Raw genomic sequence first — 24176 nt, forward strand, 5'->3', positions numbered from 1 at the left:
TCAGTATTCTAACATATAAATTAGTACATTCTGTAGATCTCCCAAATTATCTAAGTTGTGATGGATTGATATCCCTCTGATTTTATGTTCCAAACCTTTGTTTTTGTTTTTATGAACTTGTATTTGTCATTGCAAACAATCCATATTTCAGTCCAGTATAAAATTAGCACTTTTCACTTCAGAGGCAATTTATTGGTTTTATTCTGCGTTCATGTTTTCTAATTGATCAGATTGATTAGGAAGGGTGTTGGAGTAGCTTGGGAAATTTGTTTTGCTAGGTTATGATAAATTAGCATTCAGCAGAATAGATGTTTGGATTTCTTCTTCAAATCACACACTCACTACACAGTAATCTTTCTCTTGTCAATGGCGAAACAATTAATCCACTCTCATTATAACTTCCACAACAGAAATTTTATTCTACTTGCCTACTACCAACGCAGCTTAACTGATTTATACTAACTGAACAAGGTTGATTTATTTAGGTATCAAACTCTCCCATTTGTTTTAGATATTACATGTCTTGTCTGTTAATGTTTCGAAACCATTCTTTCTCAATTTGTTAACAAGGAAACTCATGTTAGCTTAGTCATGATAATAAATAAGGAAACAAGTGACAATCTTTTAAGCTTGATTGGGTGAGCACTTTTCCCAAAATGTTTGCTATTGAGAGTATGCTTTAACATTTGTAACGCCCGTCCACATGCATGGGCAGTCAAGTGGAGCTGAGAGTTATCTTTGCCATGTATATTTCTTATTGTGTCAACTAGGACATCTCCATAAGATGAATCATGGATTATCCAAGACACAACATCTCCTCGTCATCTATGTGTAGTCATCACTTGGTTCTTTGCTTGCGATTATGTCAAAACTGGTATCACATATAAGTTTACAATCATCTGCAGTGTTGTTGATCAACTGTTCTGTCCCTTCTTTTGGTCCATTTTTTTGTGCCCACTCATTTAGATCGTTTATTAATGCTTGTTTGTGATGATTTCAGGTCTAGTGAAAATACTGAAGAAGTATGACAAGAGAACAGGAGCACTTATCAGGCAGCCCTTCATCGAAAAGGTGCTGCAGCAGCCATTCTTTACAACTGATCTCCTAAACAAACTTGTGAAGGAGTGTGTGGCTATGCTCGACCACCTCTTCCCCAGCAACAACCCGTCAATTCCAGCTGAATGCGACGGAGAGAATGGAGTGCCGAAGCCAGCACAATCAGGCGGGAGGGTCCCGGAGTTGGAGGAGATAAAGTATATGGAGAGCTTCTACATGAAGAGCACCATAGCGGCGCTGCGGTCCTTGAAACAGCTAAGGAGCAGAAGTTCAACAGTCAGTTTCTTTTCACTGCCTCCTTTGCAGAGTACTGGATTGGAAGAAAGGTGGAGCAACAATGTTCCTGTGGTAGAACAGGTAGCCAAGTAACAACATTACGCCAGTAACCTTTTGTTGCCAATCTATCATCTGCTTCGAAATGGTCTTCACTCTCTATTCCCATAAATTTCACATGCTTGTACGCTAATTCTAATCATACATGTTAATTCTAAGAATATAGGTCGTGTCATCTTGTGCAAAATTGGATGTTTTAGAAACTGAAGAGCATAGTGAAAATTGGATATCACTTGAGATTTCCTTGTATTCTTCACTGTTCATCAATGGTCCAGATACTTAAAGCTAAGTTTAGGATGTCTCTTTGTTTTTCTCCTTGGTGCATCTTGTACTCGCTGCTTGGATGATGAGTGTTCCGGCTAAATATCGCGGATGGTCAAACCATTAGTTAACGAACCGTCCGACGAAGGTGATCTTGTGACTGGGCCAAGCGGGGGACTTCTGTAGAGATTTTAACACCGAGATATGCTTGCAATGCACTTGCAAAAGAGATTAGACTAGCGTCGAGAAGTCTTGGCAAACCACTCTGACATTCAAATTAGGGTTCCGATTAAAAGAAGGAAATCAAGGACAAGTAAGAAAAGGAGTCAGAGTTTTTCGAGAGCGGACCTCTTGTATGGTGGTGAGTTATTCCTTTTATAACCAACCTTAAGGCTTCGTACGTAAGGTCGGCGGCTGCACGCCTCGGAACACTATACGGTTGTCAGAAGGACCTTCATCTGTCTCCTCTACTTTTAGCTGTGTGCATAGGGGAGACGTCTAAGCGAGGATCAAGTCTAACCGCCATATCTTTCTTTTGGTAGTATGTGCAGGTCGTGAGGTTAGAGGAGGAGACCATGTATAACAGCCTGATACGCCTTTAATGCGGTAGCGTAGAAAGGACAAGTGTTAGGGGGCACCATACTTATGCCATCTGCTGAGAGATCCTTCTTCCAACAACAATGCCTAAAGCAGGTGTCAGAGAGAAAAAGTTGAGGCTAAGGTTTAACTTGATAAAAGTGGAGTAGTTGGGTTCGCATGTGTAAGTAAGGTTGCCTTGGAGGAGGTAACTGGGGTGAAGCTATCTGGCGAGGGTCGAGACAAGAGTCCTCATCTGCCAAGAGGGACTAGTAGCCGAGATGGCGGAAACCGAGGCGAGGGTCTTCATCCGTCGAGAGGGACTGCTAGCCAAGACGGCGAGAGACGAGACGAGAGTCTTCATCCGCTGAGAGAGCCTGCTAGCCGAGATGGTGAGAGCCGAGACGAGAGTTTATATCCGCATAGAGGGACTGCTAACCGAGACGGTGGGAGACGAGACGAGGGTCTTCATCCGCCGAGAGAGACTGCTAGCCGAGACAGTGGGAGCTGAGACGGCGGGAGCTTAGACAAGGCGAAACCCACGGGCAAGGACGAGGCGAAAGCAATGTACGACACCTCGATCCTAATTTTGACCCTAGGAGGACTTATACAGGAAACACGTAGTCCACCTTGACTCTCCACGGCGCTTAGAGCATCTCCAACGTAGCGTTAATAGGGTGTTAATAACACCTTTTTATTATCTCTCCACATGACGTGGAGTGAATACATGAACGCGTTCAACGTTTTGAACGCGTTCATGTCACAAGAGTGGGTCCCACATACTTTTTTTTAAATTTTTTTTAAAGTATTATAACAAAGCAGCGTTGCAGATGCTTTTACACATTTGTGAAGATGTTGCTCTATTATTATTGTTTCCATAACATAAAGAGTCTCTCTCTTATTATCCTTTTGGTCAAAAGGATTATTTTGCCCATTCTGAAACCTTACATTAATAATTGAAGATGCAGAAGAAGATGAACTGTCGAGCATCCCGGTGGGTCTCAGCCATCAAATTCACACACTCGAACGAGCTTCTTCCCTACGTTATCACCTCTGAAAAGCCCTACGAACGCCGTCGGCACGCTCTCGATGCCGACGGATACGTCTTCCAGCGAAATCATTCTGCCACGGCGAAGGTAGTCAGTGGTGGCGGCCGAGAACTGCTCGTGCAAGTGGAGGTAGTCTAATGACAAGAACCCACGCAGCGTGATGCGCTTGTAGATCACGTCGATCAGGTCGGGCGCCGCTCTCTTGCCGGCGTTCGTGTACTCCGCTATCGCCCCGCACACTGCCACCCTGCCGAACTGGTTCATGTTGGCCACTGCTGCCTCCAACATGGCGGCGCCGACGTTGTCGAAGTAGATATCGATTCCATCGGGAAAGTACCTGTTGCCAAAACAGAGCATCGTACAGCTTAATTCGCACCAGGAATTAATCGTCCGTTAATTTTGAATTGCTGGTACCTTCTCAGAGCAGACTTGAGATCAACTTCTTCCTTGTAGTTGAACGCGTCGTCGAATCCGAGCTTGTCTTTTAGCAGATCCACCTTTAAAAGGAAATTTGTAGTTTGATTCAATCGGCCAACGCTTAGCTAAACGCGGAAGCTAAAAAAAGTCAACCTTTTGCTTGCTCCCGGCGCATCCGACGACATAGCAGCCAGAGAGCTTGGCGTACTGGCCGACCAAGCTCCCGACTGAACCCGCCGCCGCCGAGACGAAGACCTTCTCCCCCTTCTTCGGCTTGCAAACGTCGTAGAAACCGGCGAACGCTGTAAACCCACTTGATCCTGCAGCAGTCGTAAAAAAATCATGGCATCTAGTGCATGCATCCTTCTGGTGTTCTTTAATCAGGTGCAGATCGAGAGCTAGAGGACTCACCCAAAACGCTGACGTAGTACGAAAGAGGGAGATCCTTCGCGGCCACCTTCATCAAGACGGTCCCCGGCCGGACCACCGTGTACTGCTCCCACCCCAGCAATCCGACCACCACATCACCCTCCTCCAGCTCCGCCCTCCCCGAGGCCACAACCTTCCCCACCCCAGACGCTTTGATCCTCTGCAACAAGAGAGGCGAAGTCGTGAGCTGAGACCAGGCGACGAAAGCGTTACCTGCGAATAGTAGCCCCGCGACGCGTGCCTGCCCGGGCTCGATTTGGGAGGCGGCGGGGGTGGCCGTGTGCGACGAGCTGTAGAGCTTCATGCGGTTGAGCTGGTAGGGGTCGATGGAGAGGAAGAGGTTCTTGACGATGACTTCGTTGGATCCGGGGGCGGACTGCAGCGGCGCGGTGGCGAGCTCGAAGTCGGACTCCGACGGGTGGCCGTCGATGTGGTGCTTGAGGGAGACGTACTTGTTTTCCAGTTCCATCGTCCACGGCGCGCGGTCTCTGTTGTAAACTCTCCTTGGCGGATCGATGGTCCTTATGAAGAGGTTCCGCACCGGAGCTGTGCCGCCGTTGTCTTCTAACGGAGAGCATATGAAAAGAGAGGATTCCTGTTTGGACGTCGCCAGTTATTTTGTCGCTCTGTGAATCATCACAGAAGAAGATGAACGCGATCATGTGCCTAATTAAAAATATTAAAAGGTCCTTTCTCTTATTTTTTTTATTGCTAAATTATTTCCATAGCGGTTAATCCAAGAACGCATCTAAAAATAAAATTATCTTATACCACTAAATTGATATTAGATAAACCACGAATATAATAATAAATCCAAGAGACAAAGCCTTATTTTCTTCTGTAAATCTGCTCCGTCTTAACCAACTTGTCCCAAGGTAAACTCTTATATTGATAAGAATCTTATCAAAATAACATCTCAGTTAATAAGTATATGTTACTAAAAAGACTTGAATCTGGAATTTTAGATAATACATGTCTACATATTTACTATTTAGGATAAGTCATTTAAAAAAATAATAATAATAAATAAAATTATCGAATTCATAAAAGATACACTCCACTTTCAGAATTCTGAAAAGGTGGTGTACTTTTTTTCCATTATACCTCATCATTAAAAGGTCCTATATCCTATTTTCTGATCGTTAAAATATTTTTAATATTGATTGATCAAAAGACGCTTTAAAATTGGTCAAATTCGTAGAACATGTACCTCACTTTCAAAATGTTTAAAGGGAACATTTATTTTTCATTATACTCATATTTTAACAACCGACTCATTATCTTTTTCACGGCATGCATTCGAGCCGTAATTTAAAAAAAAACAATTTTATAATTACATATCCATATAAATTTCTTTCTTTTCTTTTCTGCCACAATTAGCATGTCGATTTTTTTTTACTTAAATTGAATCGATCTAGACAAAAAATAATAACTTAATTATGTTATTAAACATTTTTATATATTATATAAAATTTTAATTCTTTAAATCGTCTCTTGCGTGCATGAGCATGAATGATGAATGCAACTTATTAGTTTATTTTTGTTGTAATGCATGATTAATAAAAAAATTATCTAGAAATTTTTTTATATATTTATTTTAAAAAAATTTATCTACAAAAAATTTATTTATTTATTTATTTTTAAAAAAATACTTTTCAACTTTAATAAAAAAAAATAAAATTTATCACTTCAACGATTTTACATGATCAATCTCATGATTATATATAAAAAAATAAATAAAAAATTATAATTGACCGTAAGGGACACTCTCAACAATTAAACGTGCTGTGGTTTCGAGTTATCACTTGTAAAATTATCAAATATTTACCAGCTTCAACTGATCAGTGTTATATTATTTAAAACATTTAAAGGATCTAAATTATGATTTTAAAATAAATAAATATTATTTTTCTCCTGTCACGTTACCGTCGCCGTCTTCACTGCTGCCCAAGAAGTACTATACCGTAGGCCAATGCCCCTGAAGTACTGGTCCCTACGGCGCCATCCATGTGGGTCACTGCTGTCGTCAACACCACTGTTTGTATCGTCGCTATCCTAATGCTCTGTTTCTTTGGAGGCGTGCATGGATTGGTGAAGGAAACGAATTCTCGTGCAAAAAAATCCAGAGGGGAGGAAAAGAAAATATGAGGGGAAACTAAAAGAGAGAGAAAATAATCTCTGCCGAAAGAAAGATGAGGGAAGTCGTTCTGATCTGAGCGCCTGTGACATGAACAAAATGCTAAAGTCGGCACTACGCGAGGCGCTCATCCATGGTCGGCCATACGCAGGAAGCCCTCTTCTGTCCTCCTCATCCCCACGACAGCGCCTTCAGCACTACCCTGTGGTCCACTTTGCCATCGCGGGAGGTGGGCTTGTTGTTTCGGTGCGAAATTTCTGGGTCGAGCATTTCATCGAGCACCTGGTGAGGGTCGGCAATTTAGAGCTTGTTGTCCCAAACAGCCCCTTGAGTTCCATGAATAGTTGAATAGTTTAAAATATTGTGTTCACTACGCAGTCTAATAAATTTAATATATTTTATTAGAAAAGATTTAAAATCATGAGTTACCTCTTCTAATATAATAATCTTTCAATTAAACTCTCATTTGATGTTAAGTGTTAATATATATCTATGCATTAGTTTTTATTCACCTAAAGATTGTTGAAAAATTAATTTTGAATCAATTAGTGTGTGAAAAAGAAATCACATGGATGTGTGATATGATTAATTTAGATTATTGGATTAAGATGGATAAATCATATTCATCCAAATAAGAGAACATAAGTGCCTCTTCGGATGACTTAATCTCAGCTATTGAATTTAAAATGAAAAACTTAGATGCATCCAAATGAAGAGACAAAGTATTATTTTCAAATGAGATTCTATTTGAGTCGTCAATTTCAAATGGTTGAATCAAATTGACCTAAGTGAAAGGTTATTGTGTTCTTTTATAAAGATACATTGTGTTCTTTTATAAAGAGACATTGTGTTCTTTAGAAAAGGATGTGATCTAGATCATTTGATTAAGTTGGATAAAGGAGATTTGATTAAACCAAGATATTCTTTTATCCCTTCACAAAGTATAAATAAGATCCTTCACATTCTCATTTCATTCATTGAATTAAAAGTAAAGCAAGCATTACATTCTATATTTGCATTTGAAAAGTTCGAGAAGCTTCTTCAATTTGGAAGTCTTGAATTTATAGTGTTGCTATCGCATGTGTGTTGGTTTGCAAGGGTGCAAACATAGTCCTACATCTAAAACACATGGGAAAGATCATGAGTTTAAAATGATGAAAAGTATCTCCATTGGAATGAGGCCTTTTGGGGAGAGTCCAAAAACAAAATCATGAAGGCTTAGGCCCAAAGTGGACAATATCATGCCATTGTAGAGATGTGGACATCCTTGGGGACCCAACAATTGGTATCGCCTCGCTTTTCACCGGACTAACCGCCGGATGAGCCATGATCTAGATCTAACCATGTGGGAACCCTCGGGAAAAAACAAAGGAAGTAGGGGAGGCTCGGACCATGAGAAATGATAGCCGGACCATGAGAAATGGTAAGGGAGCTTCCAGTGGTCCTTTGTTTGAGGGGGGGATTGTTGGTTTGCAAGGGTGCAAACATAGTCCCATATCTAAAATACATGGGAAAAATCATGGGTTTAAAAGGATGAAAAGTATCTCCATTGGAATGAGGCCTTTTGGGGAGAGCCCAAGAACAAAACCATAAGGGCTTAGGCACAAAGTGGACAATATTATGCCATTGTAGAGATGTGGACATCCTTGGAGACCCAACAGTGTGGAGCTGCTATCGCGTGTTTCATCTTAAAGAGATGAAGTCTCTAGCCTCAATTTCGCCTAAGCGATGTTATACTATTATTCTATCCGTGCTTGGATTACACCACCACCACCACAAATCCAACACCTTCTGGATTGATCACCACCACCACCAGATCCAATACCTTCTGGCTTGATTTGTAGAGGTTGGCAAGGAGGTATTTGGTGGCGTCGAGGTCGTTGAAGCCGTTGTAGATGCCAACGAACACTCACCCGTGCTGCTCTGACAAGATCTATGCCCAATGCATGTGGGCATTACCGCCATCGTATGAGTCAAATTTGTCACCAATGGAGTGGAAGTTGATGTTCTCATTGCCGCTGCTGTGGATGGTGGTCAAATTGTTGCTGGGTTTGGTGGCAGAGTTCAAATAGGCGGCTCCATTGATGATGATCATGTTCCGAGGTGGTTCCTTCGAGGGACTGGAACTGGGATTGGCTTCGCCCGTTTGTGCGATACAAAATGAACTTGGAGGTGGCGCGGGCTATGCATCTGATGATGCGGCGGAGGAGATTGCGCCGTTGGAGGTCGACAATGTGCTCGGACAAAGTGCGGTAGTTGGGGCCAAAGGAGGAAGTGGAGGGATGGCGGTTGAGGTGGCTTGAGTGGAAGTCATGATGGAAGGGGTCAGAGTTGAAGTTGTGGATAGGGCGGAGAACGATATTGGCAACTGAGGCTGTAGGGGAATCGAGACGAAGATGCGACAGAGGACGGACGATGACTTTCCCCTGATTTGGGAGGATGAAAAAAGTCAAAAAAAAAAAAATTCCACTGATGGATTCATGAATCCATTATTTGATAACAAGTAAACAGTGAGAATGATGACTAATCCATCCTTCTTCATGAAGTAAACAATGAAAAAAATTTCCTACAAAAATTTTTTCTCAATTTTTAAATCACCCTCTCAAGTAAACAGAGCATAAATCCTACCCTGCATCATTTGTTGCCCACGTGGTCTTCACTACTACCACCAGTGACCTATTATTCCCTCTCCCCCTATAATTGGATCCCTAAAAGGAAAGAGACACTTTCATGGGCTAACTAAATTGGTACTCGAGTAGTAGATTTATAATAATAGAGCAAGATTTGAATCCCATGAAGAATTAATTCCTCCTAATTAGGAGGTTGTTCGGTATCATGATTTACCTTACTTTCATAAGACCTTAGGAGCAGGTAGTGGAGGAGCATCTGGAACGAGGATTATCACCTTTTGCAATAACGTGAGAGAAAAGAGATCATTGTTTTTAATAATTTAAATGTTTATATTTTAGTTGATTAATTTTGAAATTAAATGATTTTTATTAAATAAATTGAGAGTATAACTCATATATACTTATAAGTCAATTTTTAAAATATTTTTCTCTATTAAAAGTTAAATTTAAATTATATTATTTATTCTCTTACGATGCTTTATCATTATATTCCAAAGGCTATGATTTTTCTCTCTCACTTTATAGTTTGTTGTTGTTCATCCACTAATTCGAGGAGTCTAGAGTTACCTTGGGGGTGAGCTCGAATTAGTTACATTTACTTTTCTCTCGTATTGGTTGTTCTTTTATTATTATTATTATTATCTTTTACCTACTCTGTTTATTTTCTATTGAGACTTACTAATTACATTATCAAAGGATAAATAAATTAAAAGAAAAAAACAACCTCGGATAATCCCCTTAAAAGAACTTATCTTTCCAATGACCAAATGCGGGCCGAGAATGTAAGAACAAACGCTTTAATCGGAGGCCCAATTGCGGCCCACTAGCCCTGCCAAATCGTGTTGCCATAAACCATGTAAAAGAATCATGGATCATTTACTTATAATGGTAATTAGTAAATTTTAGAGGAATTTACTAAAAGAGAGACCACCACAATGATAGCTCGCGTGTCAAAAGACCAGGTCGAGGAATTTTAATTTTCCCTCTAAAGTTTTTAATTTGGTCCTGGAGGGACCAAATCGAATTACGTTAAATTTTAGAGGGAGAACTAAAATTTGCTCAGTATGTGAAATTACGAGAATGCACACGTGGCGGTTAGAAGTAATCGATGTGGCGAGGGGTTTTGTAAGGCTCGTGATCGCTCAGCTTTTGTTGCGGCACCGCCAGGTTTCTGGGCACCGCCGGTGGGGTTACCGACCTGATGAGCGCCCAGTTGATGGCCTTGAAGAAGTCGTGCCGCTTGATCTCGGCGGAGCCGGCGGTGCTCCCTATGCGCTTCTTGGGGTTCTTCACCAGGAGCTTCGCCATCAGATCTCGGGCGTCGGCCATGTCTTCCGAGTACTTGTTGAGGTCTGCTGTGGGTGGCGGCGACGGGGGGAAGGAGAGCGGCTGCTTGAGGATGTTGACGAGAGTTTTTTCGTTGTCGTCGCCCTTGAACGGGGTCCTCCCGTAGATCATCTCGTAGAGGAACACGCCGAGCGCCCACCAGTCGACGGCGCTGCCGTGGCCGCCGCCGGAGATCACCTCCGGCGCGAGGTACTCGTGCGTGCCCACGAATGATTTCGATCGCGCTGCGATCGGCTCGGCTACCACCTCCGGATCGACCTCGCTCTGCTTCTCCTCCTCCTCCTCCTCCACGTCCTCGCGTTCCCTGTCGTCCGCGGTGGGGTTCTTTCTCGGCGGCGACCGCTTTGCCTTTTTGTCGCCGCCGTAGAAGCAGGAGAGAACGGGCTGCATGGGCGGCACGCAGGAGGCGGCAGAGGTCTTCGCCGAGAGCTTGCTGCCGCCGAGGCGCTGCATCATGTGGAGTTTGGGGACGACGTCACACTTGAGGGAGAGATCGAAGTCGGAGAGCATGATGTGGCCGTCGTCCCTCACGAGGACGTTCTCCGGCTTCAAATCCCGGTAGACGACTCCCATCATGTGGAGGTACTCCAGTGCCAACAGCGTCTCCGCCGCGTAAAATCTGGGAATGCAGGAAAATTATTTGCCAAAATGATCCAGCGTTACCGAGATGGATTAGGGCATATCTACTTGGCGGAGCAGATAGGGAAGCGGCGGCCGGACTGGCGCTGGCGGAGGACGTGGAGGTCGCCGCCATGGCAGAACTCCATAAGGAGGCAGGAGTAATGGGCGGCGTCGAAGTCGGCGTAGAGGGTGGGGAGGAAAGGGTGGTCGAGAGTGCGGAGGATGTCCTTCTCGATCTCCGCCCGATGGAGCTTGTTGCGGAAGGCGAGAGCCTCGCGGTCAACCACCTTCATGGCGTAGAGACAGGCCGCCGGCGCGCGGAGCTCGCACAGGTACACGTTGCCGAGGTCGCCGCTTCCGAGGCGGCGCAGGAGGCGGAAGTGGTCGAGGCGGATTTGGCCAGACGAGGCGGCGCGGAGGCTTCGGATAGCCTCCCACTCGGCCTGGTTCGCCTTGTGGGGCTTCAGCTTTGGGTGGTGAGGGCCAGTCCCGCCGCTGTCTCCGCCGCCAAAGTAGGACCGTACAGAGACGGAGCCGGAGCTGCCGAAGCTGATGTCGCTGATCCAGCTGCGACGGGAGTCGATGGCGGTGCTGAAGGAGGAACGGATGCTGTCGCGGTCGGAGTCATCGAGGCCAACCACGGCGGTGGCCTCCATGTTGAGTTGGCGAGACCAGGCGGAGTGCATGGATTGGGAGACGAGACGCAATCCTACAGCTCCACAAGTTCACCTCTCTTGCGGTATATATAAAGCCAGAACCAAAGAGCGTGGCCACCAAGGGCATTACGGTAATTCCAACCAACTTGTGTGAAGCAATCTTTCCGAGGTAAAAAAAATTGAACTCAGTCTCACATGGTCGGTTCCATAATCATTTATGAGGAGATAAATCAAAAAATTATAATTGACCATGATAGAAAAGGATATATTTGAACCTTTACTTTCTTTTACACCTCTACTCTATCCTAACCAATTCAATTATGTCTTGCAAGTAATTCTCTTCCAAAAGTCTTTTTAAAATGATTTTATTAAGTGCAAATTCATCTAAACTGAGAATTAATTAATAGTCTATGATAATTTTCATTAAAATCCCTCTGATTAAGTGACAGTTGAATGAGCTCCTCATGCAATTTATAATTGAAAATTGATACATTCCTATATGAAAAATATAATATGAAATTCAACTTGATACACTCAATTATATGAATATGAATCTTACTGTATAGATATGAGCTCCACTGCATGAATGTGAGATCACTCTTTAAACTTTGCAAGAAAAAGCAAAGAGGATTTGATGTGCATGCGAAACCCGTGCCACAAATTAAATACTCCACCTCTTTATTTATCCTTTATTTTTTTTCCTTTTCTTGCTTTTAGGACATGTGAATTCATTTACTTTGTAGAACTCCAATCAAACAAGCCACTGAATTCAAGACGTGAAAGTGGGGCTGTTTGGTTTGTGTAGGTTATAAGAATGAGCACCCAAAAAGTTTTAAAAAAATCTAATTAAATCAAATCAAACTGCAAATTAAGACCCGTTCCACCTAAAATTTAGCAACTCAAAAGTGAATAAAAGGCTCAGAAGTTCATGATCTGTAATTTAAGTGGATATTGTTTTTTTGTTGATGCTAGTGGATCTGCTACTGTCTGAGATTATCTGATTCGAGATTTGGAGTAAATTTGCTGCGTTCCTAGAGAGATGCCTGAATGATATATTATCACTTTTTTTTTCTTCTCATTTATGTCAGCAAATGAGGGAGGCAAAGGGCCTTGGAAAGGTTGAAGACCCATCACAGGTTGCAGGCTTTGCTCCCTCACCCACCATTCCATGTCCCATTCTGTCCATTTTCTGTGTGTTCCTCTGAGATTTGATTGCATTTAGACTCCGAACTGTGTAGGCCATTCGGATTGAATATATTGGGCATTAATTTCATTTTTTTAAATAATAATAATTACATCATACTCTATTAATAAAATCCACTATCTCAGCAGTCTCACAATCAATTTCACGATCATATATGAAAAGGTAAATTAAAAAATTACAATTGATCACTACAAAAAGGATATTATCTCAACTTTATCGAAATTCAATATTTATCCACTACAGTAAATCTATCCCGCAATAATCAATTCACATACTCCAACCATGGCCGCAAATTTTCAATTCTTTGGCCGGATTAATTTTGAAAATATCAATTTGATTTTATAAAAATTTTTATTGATCATCAAAATAAATCTAGAAAGTGTTTATGTGCCACCAATAGTTCATCATTCTTAAACATCATATTCCATTTGGATATTAAAATCATGGATCAGCCATTTCATTAGATAATAATCTGATTCATCTAAATAATCATATTTAGTATTACTTGTCATAATTTTTTCTGTCAAATAGAATGCGTTCCAATTGCATATCATAATGCTCTAAAGAGTCTACCAATGACAATAGTAGTGCTTGGTTCTTGAATAAAAGAACATGTGAAATCAATCAGAGGTAGTTGTGTTCTTGTCAGACTAATTCAATGCCTTTGTTTATCTTTCTAAATTATTCGGTAGTTTTTATTATTATTATTTTTATGTTGTTGCCGTTCAATTGGGTAGAAAGTGAGTTCATCTCATCACGCTAGGTAGCTCTGCTTGTGGACAATGGCCCCTCTTAACATGAAATTACCCTGTCTAGGTCCTAATAAAGGTCGAACATTGGAAGCAGAAGACTTTAAAACCCAAGTCTGTTCAACTTACAACAACCATACACAAACACAAAATGCTAAAATGTATTTTTCTGGGAAAAGAAATTTTCATTCTCCAATGAATGACCATGATTCATAGCTACATATGATTCATTAAATAACTCGAGCACCACCAACAAAGAAGCTAACGAGCAGAAACATATATATATAATCAATGACGTAAATGGCAAGATATATAAGCAGACAAATTGAGAAAAAATCATTTAGAGACTTCTCCGTTCGTTGTTCTAGAGTTCTAATGTAAATAAACAATTAATGCCGTATCACATCGTAAGGAATTTGAGAGATGATCTAATACTGCAAACAAATAAAACTCTGAAACAGCACTAGGAACAACCTCATGTAGAGCTCAGAATTCATGAAGCAAAATATTATCAACTTGAAAAACTGCCTTTGACAAACATTTTTAAAAATTAATGCCTTAATCCACATTAAAAGTTCATGAGTAAAACTCAAATACTAACAGAAATTATGTACAATCAAGGAGTCTATCTCGGTACAAGTGAAGTAGAAAATGTTTACCTATGCTGTTTGAATCACTTCGTGAGCAGTCTTGCAGCAGAAAACAGTTTGGCTTAAATAGTATATACGAATTGTGTGCACACAGCGTGTCCAACGATTAATCAGTTTCTGTTACATTGAATTAGGTGGATGGGCAGGTAAAAAGAATTGCCAAAGGACCTTTATAATACCAACACGATCGTTCTCTTGAAATCAGTAGACTAGTTAAATAGTGTGAAAGAAAGCCATACCTTGACTATCATGGAAATGGAGAAAATACTGAACAAACTTTACAGTCTACAGTGACATCTCTTGAATCAATCTGGTTAATATACAACTGGCTCTTCCTCTTTGTCTTCGCAACTAAATCAGCAAACATCATCACCTACAGGACTAAATTTAAGATTGATAATACTTTTCATGAAGGTGATTAGAAAAAAGGACCACCTGAAATTTGAAATGTAATTACTATGATGGGGTTAATTATGCAGGTACATTTGCTCTAGAAAGTAGGAGGTTGAAGCTGCTTTAACCGCTGAACAACTTGCTTCATTGTTGGCCTTGTCGAAAGTGAATCAACTGTACACATGATGGCTAGATGCAATGTTTCCACCAAATCATCATGGGGCCCAATTTCCCAGAGTTCTTCCATGAAGAACTCGCGAGCCCGTCCCTCACGGAGAAGCATGCAAGCCCAAGCAACAATATTAAAGCCATTCCCATACGGAGAAAATGAAGGATCCAAGGCTTTCTTGTCTGATATCAATTCCATCAGCACCACGCCATAGCTGTATACATCAGCCTTATCAGAAACACGGCAAGTCATTGCATACTCTGGAGCGACATAACCAAATGTTCCAGCCACACCAGTAGTTGCATGTGTCTCTGAGTTCCCTAGAAGCCTTGCCAAACCAAAATCAGAAAGATAAGCTTTGCATTCATTGTCTAACAAAATGTTGCTTGGTTTAACATCTCTGTGGAGGATTCGAGGTACACAATGATCATGCAGGTAAGCAAGTGCACATGCAATGTCTAGAGCAATTTTGTGCAGTACTCTCCAATCAACAGCTCTTTTGTGCCTCCCTTGTATAAACCTCTCAAGATTTCCTCCTGATAAGTAGTTGTAAATGAGAAACATTTCTTCCTCACCGAGATGGTACCCTATTAAAGTAACAAGATTTGGGTGCCGCAGTCTCCCAAGTGTCTTGATCTCTGCATGGAACTGTTGTAATCCTTGAAATCTTCCTATGGAAAGCCTTTTTATAGCCACCAACACTCCAGGTGAAATCTCTGCTTTGTAAGTTGCTCCAAAGCCTCCATGTCCTATACAATTGCTTGCATTAAAGTTACCAGTAGCTCGCACAACTGTCTCAAATGTAATTGGAACGCCAATGTCTGTGAAAAGTGTGACTTCTCTACTTCTTGAAGATCGAGCAGCAAATCTTGGGGCACATTTTCTTGTGTATATGTAGAGGACAATCAAAGCAAAAAGGACAGAAACAATGGCTGCAGTTGATGCTATTGAGGCAATCTCAATGTTACTAAAAGCAGGCTTGTTATTATTGTTTGATGGACTTACAGATGAAGAATCAGTAGAATCTTGTGCACTGCGCCCCTGCCATCCAGATGAGGGTGTAATAGAGAGAGACTTTACAGGACAATACTTAATCAAAGGGTTTCCTAGAACACTGTCACATGTCAATACACTGGCATTGTTTGGTAATGATCCAGACAAATTGTTGAATGACACATTCACCATTGACAGAGATGGCATGCTAGCCAAACCAATTGGAATTTTTCCTGAAAGATTGTTATTATCAAGAAGAAGAATGCTAAGATTCTTCAGGCTTACAATGCTTCTTGGAATTTCCCCATACAGACAATTAGAAGAAAGATCTAAAACCTCAAGATCATGCAACTGATCAAAACCAGCTGGGATGCTCCCTGTAAGATTGTTCTTTTGCAGTGAGAGATACTGCAGATGCTCCAAATTCTCAAACGTTGGGGGAATCTCACTGTGGAAAAGGTTTCTGCTGAAATCTAAACGAACAACATTTGCCAACAGCCCAACATCTTGAGGAATCACACCAGTGATCTGATTACCAGAAACATTAAGAACCACAAGTGAAAGGAACGTAGAACCAATATCTGAAGGGAGTTGTCCAGAAATCCAGTTATTACTCAGATCTATGATTGCTCCTTTCAATTCATTGCATCTATGAAATACCACATCATCCAGTGGCCCAGAGAGATTATTATCAGCGACTAGGAAAGCATAGACTGCCTGGCTTAATCTGTCAGTCAAAAGTGGTAAAGATGGCAAACCGCCAGTAAACTTATTCTGTCCAAGATTATGAAAAACTGTAATATCATGGCCAATCGCCAATGAGATTCTAGCCCTTGTTCTATAAAAAAAGAATGAAGAATAGCCAGAAGCTAGGCCATCCAGCGGCAAGTGAGAAATAGGACAAGATTTCAAATTAAAGATTGGAATGGAACCAGAAAGAAAATTCCCACTTATGTCAAAAATATCCATACAAGGCACGGGAAGATCCTGATAAATCAAACCAGTCAGCTTGTTTGAGCTCAGATTAAGAAACTTAAGATCGTGGCATTGACCAAAAGCTTTTGGGATTCCCCCAGTAAAAATATTTTCTCCCAAATTAACCACTTCTAGGCTCTTGCAAGCACCCCAACTGTTGGGTATCTCTCCCTCAAGCATTGCCTTTGGTGCCCATAGCACTCTAAGTTTTGGCAGCATTGTAATGTTTTCAGCAAGCTTGCCTTGGAAATAATTGAACTCATCACTGTCAGCATAGCTCAAAATTTCAGACAAGGTTGTTGGATTGTAAGGGTTGGAAAGCACAAGAACAGATAATTCCAAGCAGCCTCCGAGATCAACAGGCACAGGCCCACTAAGACAGTTCCTTGAAACGTCCAAAACTTGAAGCTTTCTCAATCGACCAAACTCCGGAGGGATGACATCATCCAAAAGATTGGCTGATAAAATGAGCGACTGAAGCTCACCACAATTTCCCAAGCTACGAGGAATGCTACCAACCAGAAGATTGCCGGAAAGGTCCAAATGCTGCAGACTACGGCAACCACTCCCGAGTTCAACCGGGATCGTACCACCAAGCTGATTAAACGACAGATAAAGCTCTCTGAGGCCAACAAAACTGGTGAGAAAACCAGGGATGGTGCCATTGAGTTGGTTGCGAGAGAGATCTACTGTTTCCAAAGCAACATTACTAGAAAGAGAAACAGGAATCTCACCACCGATCAAATTCGAAGCCAGGTTTAGCACCCTCAAAGCAGGTGGGAACTTCGACGGGATGACGCCGGAGAACGAGTTAGCTTCGAGAACAATAACTTCAAGCTTCTCCAACTCCCAGATCGCGCCAGGGATCTCCCCGCCGAAGGCATTGAACGGCAAGGAAAGCACTTTAAGCTCTGCAAGTACGCCCACAGCAGGGCTCAGCTTCCCAGCGAGCCGCCGCGCAGGATCCTGGCAGCGCCTCCAGAACGGCCCTGAACGGGAACAGGAAGAAAACCCGGCGCCGCCTCCACCTTGGCCTGAGATGTTGAGTGCCACTACTCTGGATCTTTCGTCGCAGGAGACGCCAGGCCACTCGCAGTGGGCAGAACCGCTGGATTCAGACCAGAAAGCGAGAACTCCGGCAGGGTCGGAGGTAACGGAAGCCTTAAACTGGAGCAGCGCTTCTATTTCAACCGAGCTGGCAAAGGCGCGCAGTGGGAAGAGGAGAAGTAGGGACCAGAATAGAGAGGAAAGAAAGACCCAGCGGCGGAGCAAAGCCGGCGGCCGGCGCATCGTTTGCGGAATCGGAACTCTCGTCGCACGAGAAGGAAGGATATAAAAAGCCCAAACCCTAGTTTTTTCACACTCGATAGAGAAGCAGAGAGAGGGGAGCGATGAAGAAGAGGACGAGGACCAAATCGTAATTTGGTGAAATTCCAAGGACATTGGCCGAAGAGTCATCTCCTCGTCGCCACTGCCAACCTTTTTATCCTTTTCCATATTTTCTAAAATACTCATTGACAGTTACCCACTGACTACTTCCAATAAACAAGAGATTTTGTTGGGTCCCGCACCTGGGGAAGCGCCAACGAGTAACAACTCAGGCCGGTTGCTTTCTTGCTCGTGCTCTGATCTCTATCTCTATCTTCGCCATCACCGTTAACAAAAAAAAAGGAGTCTTCTCACGCGGCACCCACATTTTGAACCACACTGCGCAAATGTTGACCCCACTGTACGGATCATTTTGGCTTGTGGGTGTGGGTTCGGGTAATTTTGATGTTTCTGGAAACAATTTGGTGGCAGGGCAATACCGTGGTCAACTCTCGCGTCATTCAGTCAACGACAGGGAAAAGGGGCTAATGACACGTGGCTGACTACAACGGCGCCACGTGGCAAATGACACGTTGAGCATTTTTTATTGATTGATAAATAAAGATATTCTTACATTCATTTTCTGATACCAATTAAATCCATTTTAATAAATATTTTAAAAAATTATTTATATAATTAAGCTAAAATACATCAGGTAGTCGTCGTGTCATTCACTAAAATGGCATTTTGACTAATGTATCCGATTTATTATTTGGACAACGTGCGAAATGGCATTTTAGTAAATTGGATACGCTTCTGCGAGTCCCGCCCTCATCGCCCGACACGAAAATATTATTATTTATTTAACTATCGAAGAAAAACGAGAGGAGAACTTTCCCCCTTTTTCGTTCTATTTCCGTTCCAAAATTTCACAGATTTCGATTCCGATCGGCCTCCAATCGCCCCTTCGAACGCCATAATTGACGCTTTCTTCGATCTCCCCTTGTTCCTTTCCTCCTTGTTACTGATTTCGTCCCCTTTTCGAATCGCGCGATAATTTTCTAGGGTTTGCGTTTCCTTTTGCCGATCGGGTCTCGATTTCTCCGATATCTTCAAATCGGTTTCGTCAATAGGTTGTATGATTAGGTTTCTATGTTTCCCCCAAATTGATTTTGCAGGATAGGTTTGTTGATCGGTAAGATCTGAATCTAGGGTTATCGTTTCTAGGGTTTGGGTTTCTGTCCGATAATCTGGTCTCGAATTCTTCTCGATCTTCTAATCGGTTTCGTTAATAGGTTATTTGCATAGGTCCCTATCTTTGCCCCATATTGATTTTTCATAGAACGGTTGTTGGAGTGTGAGATCTAAATCTAGGTTTAGAGTTTGCTTCGGGTTGCGATCTGGAGTTGTTATATCTTCACTCTTCTCCTAGATTTTTATGTAAATTAATCTCCTTTTGGATTTTCAACGTCTCCCCTCTCGCGATTCAATCTTATCCTTACGATTCAGGATCTCGGCCAGGTCTCTTCTTTTCAGGAATAGGAGCTTCTTTATTTGACTTATTACTTTGGTCAAATCTCATCCACCTCAGCTTGCTTATCTGTTGAGACATATCCTCATTTTCTCATAATTGTTTTATCCGTATAATTGTGGTAGTATATTCCACTTCAAGCGTGACGAGCTCGTTTGCTGGATTTCTCATTAAAGGTTAGTATTACAGCAAATGCTTCTGTCTTTATCAGTGGTTTCAATTATGTACTTGGAAAATGAAATACACTATTCAATGTTTAGTTGTCTGACATAGCTTTACACTGACGTTCATGGCATGGCATTGTGTTAGTTAAACTACGACATCTCAATTATGCATTACCTTGTTTTTATGCACTTTCATTTCTAGTCATGGACTTCATTGGTCGCTTGATGTTTTTGACCGTGTAGTCCTCAAACATAAGACATGATGTGGCGAGATTGCTGGACTTGAAAATTTGATACAAAAGTTAAGCTTCATGTAATAGTTAGATGAACCTACTCCATTATTGATAATGGGTATCAGAATGTTCAGATGATTAACATTTAATATCGTTGGGATTTCTATTGTTATTTAAATGTAATTTGCCTCAAGTTGCACGTGAACTTCTGACCGTCACAAATCTGCTACTGTTTGAGGATCTAATGTGTTGAAGCTTTAGTTGCAATTCATTTTCTTAACCAAAAATCTCCATGTCAGATTGCTTTAGTTATCTAGATGTGTGGGTTTCCCTAATGGAGTTAAATTTTTGGTTTCAAGTTTTCCCACAAATAAAACCTTTGTGGTACTCAGTATTTTTACAAAAAGGCGCAAATTGTTACATCCTTATGGCTGATTTGTATCAGTACTTGCAAGATCATAATGGTCTAATTCAGATTCAAAACTAAAAAATGTTTCCAGGGGAAACTTTGGAAGGGGATACTGGATGCTCCAACATAGTAATATTACAAAAGATTAGGAATTATGGTGGTATTCTATTTTGATAGTTCTAGGACATTGACTTCATGAAAGATAAAGAAAACTTCTGTGTGACACACAAAGTTCCTAAATGATCACTGTGTTTTGAGGAGCCTGTTGGTTAATGCTAAATGATCTAAAGTTGAAAGTTTCTGTTCATGTTGATTTGGCATGTAGCTGGAATACTGTAAAAGTTGCTATGGACACTAAACTTCTTGTCCCTAACTAAACTAGTGTCTCTCTTTTTATTTAAAAACTGCATGAGTATAGTATTTTCCTTTGACATGAAATGCTTCTCTACTTTCCAATGCGATATCTTATTTTCTTTACCTAAATCTATTGGTTATTATATCTTGTTTGTTGTTGTTGTTGAAATTTTGAAACAGCTGAATCCTGAGCCCTTCAATTACAAAATTGCTATTTTTTCTTTAGACAAGTCTGGTTTATCTTGCTGAAAATATACTTGGTTACACATTTAAAGTCAATCGTGTGACATAAAATCCACTCTTTTATTGGGAAAATACTGATATTTTCTTTGTGTACGTTCATCTATTTGGCTTTTATGGTCGTACTTCTGCAGGATAAAATGGTTTTTGTCCATGATGATAATTGTTTTCCCAACCAATTTGCTTGTCTAAATGAAAGACATCTTGCTTGTGATGATCAAATTACACCATATTCTGAAGATCATGTGTATGGGGTTGCGGCTGCCGAGGGACTAGCATCAGGTAATTTGAGCTGGCACTTAATCTGCAAATTTTGGGACTTATTAGTGAAGATAACACTAACTTTTCTTAAGCTCTGTAGATGATTAGAATGATTTCCATATCTATTACAAATATTTTAAAAATATGACTGCTGATCATCTATACAAAAATCATCAATGTGGGTCTCAGTGGCAACCGTTGCTTGCTATGGATGACAGGCAATTCCAGTGAAGTTGTTTTGTCGGATAAGGATAAAAAGCGTCCTTCAGATAATGAGTCTTGTTTACAAGCAAGCAAGCGTCCAAAACAAGTTGATCAACATTTGCAAGCGAGTTCTTTTGAAGAAATTTGCACCAGTGCCACCCAGTTATCTCCAGGTACTCGGTTGTTCTATGTAAAACACGATTCAAAGAGAATGTGTGATTATAAAACATGTTCTTTTAGGTGTTTTTGAGGATTCAAAGGATCATCAGCTGATTGTTGATTCAGAGGAATTTGCTACTGAAGCAAAGAGCTTTGCTCAGGAGTTGCCTGTCAGGCTACCTTTTTGTCTGGGTTCTTCTGGATATGGCTGTCGAGCATCTGACTTTGATCGCTCCGAAGAGATAGTTTCACCTCTTTATTATGGATTCAGTCGGAAGCGTGTTGCTATTGGTGGAAATCATCAGGCTGATATTCCAGCATGGAGGCCTTCTGAATTTAAGAATCAATCGAGGGATTCTGCAAACTGTGCTTCTCAATGGACCTCAATCATGAGTTCTTCATGCGATAATTTTGAAACTGACGGCAACAAATGGCTTGGGACACAGGTAACGCCTAAGCCTGACTCTTCTCTGGTTGCCTTAGACGACGCAGCCTTGCATCACAAGATTGATTGTAGCTGTATAGATGATGATTCGATCAGATGCGTGAGGCAGCATGTTACAAGATCAAGAGAAATGATCAAACAAGACATAGGCCTGGAAAGATTTGAACAGTTGGGTTTTGGCAATATGGGTGAGGTCGTGGCTCAAAGTTGGACCGATGAGGAGGAGCAACTTTTCGCTGAAATTGTGTCTCTGAATCCTGCCTCATTGGGCAACAACTTCTGGAATAAAATGCCACTCTATTTTCCCGATAAAAGTAGCAAAGAGCTAGTGAGCTACTACTTCAACGTGTTCATGCTCAGAAGGCGAGCGGTCCAGAATAGGTTGGACCCACTGCACGTCGACAGCGACAACGAGGAACTGCAAGAAAATGAGGAAAACGACGATGGTGAATTCGTATCAGAAGAAGATTCTGTGGAGTCATCTGTTTCAGCTGAAGAAGATGATGTTGCCGATGATGAAGACCTTGATGAAATGATGGAAACAATCGAGGAAGTCGACCGCGTAGAGATTCACCACTGTTACCAGCATACCGATGATGAGAAATATTCCTGTGGTGATGTGATCGGATACTTCGATACAGAAGAGTCGACTTTTGCATCTGGTACAGAACTCGCCGGAAGCAAGTTGCCCCCATCTGTGGATTACGATATCCAGGATGAATCTTGCACATCGTTTGAAGGCCAGCACAACAACGGGAGTGGTGGTTTCGAGGACCCTATCAGTAGTTTTCCATTAGAGGATATGAACTTGGTTTACAAAGACGACCAGATTGATGAGCTTTTGGATGGTCATGGTGACCTTCAAGCTTGGGACAAGAGCTATAGCAGTGGTGGATCTGAGAAAGATGAGTTCTTATCGACAGTTAATGTGATAGAGGAGGTGTTTGGCAAAGAGGAATGAGAATTAGAACCCGTCTCTCTCTTTTGGTTCGATCGAGTAACAATTGAATTCCTCTTCGTCACAATGTAGTTGTCGTTGTGGTTGAGATAACTATTTAGCAATCAAAAGGTTGTAAATAAATCGAATGTTTATGAATAACTTTCATATTATTTATCAATGCTTGGTAGAATAGAAGGAAAAAAAAAAATTTATCTCCGGAGCATAGTTGAGTTGGTTGTGACAAAGTAGATTTGTAAAACAGGATAAAGGTTCGAATCTCGGCGAACTCGAGATAATATCCTCCTCTGTCATGGTGAATTGTAATTTTTCAATTTACCTTCTCACATATGATCGTGAGACTGACCGTGTGGAGTCGTTAGGTAACGAATTCTATCTTTTTACAGAGAAGAAGAAAAAATTTAATAAATTTATTTGTAAAAAAATTAATTTTTAAAAATTTAATTTAAAGACTAATAAATTTTGATATATTTTATATTAGTTTAAATAATATAATTTATTTATTCATGACACAAAGTTAAAATTAATTTTAATAATATAAAATATTGATATCTAAATTGAACTAGTTTTTACATCTAAATATTTTTAACGATATCCGATCTGACATTTTACTTAATTCTCGCCCGTTGGATCTGTTATGAACGGCGGAGATGAGTCATGATCCACAAAAAGACAAACGGGAAGCAGCCCTTCGGCATCGTCCAAGACGATCGGTGCAATTTGGCGTGCAAGTTAGCTTCCTCCTCATCGCCTGTGGGTCTCCACTTCCATGGAATTCTTCTCTTTTCTCCAATCCGTTTCCATACCTTGCTTTTCTAGGTAATCTCGATTCCTTTGCTAGTTCTACTACTAATCGAGGAAAAAGTTTTTTTTTTCACTTTTATGCGGAATTTTTTTTTGTGGCTATTTGGTGATCTGTGGCGTTGACAGTTCTTCTTCGTCGCCACTTATAATCTGAATCGGTTTGAGTGTTTTAAGTAGAAATTCATAGTTCCTGGATCGAGTTGTGTTTCCTAATCATGCGATCTGTCGAGTTGGGATTCTAGGGTTTGCAACGGTTTGATCTTAATTATAACTATATTTGGGTTGAAATTTGTCTTTGAATACTGATCGTTCATCTTTGTATTCTTGTTTTTGCCTATTCTTGCTTTATTTTTATTTCAAAAACATCTTTAAGCTTTGCAGTATGTCCAAAGTTACAGCTAATTTTGTATGATTTTTTTATCTTTTAAATATAAAGGAGTATTTTTTTTCCTAAATGATTT

The 24176-nt window shown here is 41.1% G+C and overlaps 5 protein-coding genes across 7 annotated transcripts; 2 read left to right on the forward strand and 3 right to left on the reverse strand.

The window, feature by feature from the left end:
* Positions 1-656: 656 nt before the first annotated feature.
* Positions 657-1425, forward strand: LOC141815214 (SPX domain-containing protein 1-like). The gene is made up of 2 exons (XM_074703131.1): positions 657-672; positions 1001-1425. Exons 1-2 carry the CDS (start codon positions 657-659, stop codon positions 1423-1425), a joined length of 441 nt encoding a protein of 146 aa, XP_074559232.1.
* Positions 1426-3090: 1665 nt separating this feature from the next.
* Positions 3091-4736, reverse strand: LOC141815325 (2-alkenal reductase (NADP(+)-dependent)-like). 2 transcript variants are annotated; one of them, XM_074703263.1, is made up of 5 exons: positions 4363-4733; positions 4104-4281; positions 3846-4012; positions 3690-3772; positions 3091-3612 (listed from the first exon to the last, which is right to left on the reverse strand). In XM_074703263.1, exons 1-5 carry the CDS (start codon positions 4588-4590, stop codon positions 3228-3230), a joined length of 1041 nt encoding a protein of 346 aa, XP_074559364.1. In that variant the 5' UTR covers positions 4591-4733; the 3' UTR covers positions 3091-3227. The 2 variants fall into 2 exon arrangements, with proteins under 2 accessions (XP_074559364.1, XP_074559363.1); XM_074703262.1 differs by having other exon boundaries at positions 4104-4736.
* A 5247-nt stretch (positions 4737-9983) lies between these two features.
* LOC141815215 (protein kinase PINOID 2-like) lies at positions 9984-11542 on the reverse strand. Its single transcript, XM_074703132.1, has 2 exons — positions 10923-11542; positions 9984-10854 (listed from the first exon to the last, which is right to left on the reverse strand). The coding sequence occupies exons 1-2, from the start codon at positions 11540-11542 to the stop codon at positions 9984-9986; spliced, it is 1491 nt and encodes a 496-aa protein (XP_074559233.1).
* Positions 11543-13998: 2456 nt separating this feature from the next.
* LOC141814340 (LRR receptor-like serine/threonine-protein kinase RPK2) lies at positions 13999-17978 on the reverse strand. 2 transcript variants are annotated; one of them, XM_074702282.1, is made up of 2 exons: positions 14551-17978; positions 13999-14466 (listed from the first exon to the last, which is right to left on the reverse strand). In XM_074702282.1, the coding sequence occupies exon 1, from the start codon at positions 17933-17935 to the stop codon at positions 14606-14608; it is 3330 nt and encodes a 1109-aa protein (XP_074558383.1). In that variant the 5' UTR covers positions 17936-17978; the 3' UTR covers positions 13999-14466; positions 14551-14605. The 2 variants fall into 2 exon arrangements, with proteins under 2 accessions (XP_074558383.1, XP_074558382.1); XM_074702281.1 differs by having other exon boundaries at positions 13999-14232; positions 14355-17978.
* Positions 17979-18830: 852 nt separating this feature from the next.
* On the forward strand, positions 18831-23087 carry LOC141815450 (uncharacterized). Its single transcript, XM_074703396.1, has 4 exons — positions 18831-19660; positions 21019-21166; positions 21364-21522; positions 21590-23087. Exons 2-4 carry the CDS (start codon positions 21025-21027, stop codon positions 22912-22914), a joined length of 1626 nt encoding a protein of 541 aa, XP_074559497.1. The 5' UTR covers positions 18831-19660; positions 21019-21024; the 3' UTR covers positions 22915-23087.
* Positions 23088-24176: the final 1089 nt, after the last annotated feature.

This window comes from Curcuma longa, chromosome 21 (genome assembly GCF_044706935.1).
Source record: "Curcuma longa cultivar G26 ecotype Majalengka, Jawa Barat chromosome 21, ITB_CL_G26_1.1, whole genome shotgun sequence".
Classification (NCBI taxonomy): domain Eukaryota; kingdom Viridiplantae; phylum Streptophyta; class Magnoliopsida; order Zingiberales; family Zingiberaceae; genus Curcuma; species Curcuma longa.

What these genes read in the sequence shown, in the direction of transcription:
- LOC141815325 (XM_074703262.1), bottom strand. Translation starts at nt 4,590, where the DNA reads ATGGAACTGGAAAACAAGTACGTCTCCCTCAAGCACCACATCGACGGC. An exon ending in GCGCCGGGAGCAAGCAAAAG is followed by an intron (nt 3,773 to 3,845) that starts GTTGACTTTTTT and finishes TTCCTTTTAAAG; the next exon opens with GTGGATCTGCTAAAAGACAA. An exon ending in CTCAAGTCTGCTCTGAGAAG is followed by an intron (nt 3,613 to 3,689) that starts GTACCAGCAATT and finishes TTTTGGCAACAG; the next exon opens with GTACTTTCCCGATGGAATCG.
- LOC141815215 (XM_074703132.1), bottom strand. Translation starts at nt 11,542, where the DNA reads ATGCACTCCGCCTGGTCTCGCCAACTCAACATGGAGGCCACCGCCGTG. An exon ending in TTCCCTATCTGCTCCGCCAA is followed by an intron (nt 10,855 to 10,922) that starts GTAGATATGCCC and finishes CTGCATTCCCAG; the next exon opens with ATTTTACGCGGCGGAGACGC.
- LOC141814340 (XM_074702282.1), bottom strand. Translation starts at nt 17,935, where the DNA reads ATGCGCCGGCCGCCGGCTTTGCTCCGCCGCTGGGTCTTTCTTTCCTCT.
- LOC141815450 (XM_074703396.1), top strand. Translation starts at nt 21,025, where the DNA reads ATGGTTTTTGTCCATGATGATAATTGTTTTCCCAACCAATTTGCTTGT. An exon ending in TGCCGAGGGACTAGCATCAG is followed by an intron (nt 21,167 to 21,363) that starts GTAATTTGAGCT and finishes TATGGATGACAG; the next exon opens with GCAATTCCAGTGAAGTTGTT. An exon ending in TGCCACCCAGTTATCTCCAG is followed by an intron (nt 21,523 to 21,589) that starts GTACTCGGTTGT and finishes ATGTTCTTTTAG; the next exon opens with GTGTTTTTGAGGATTCAAAG.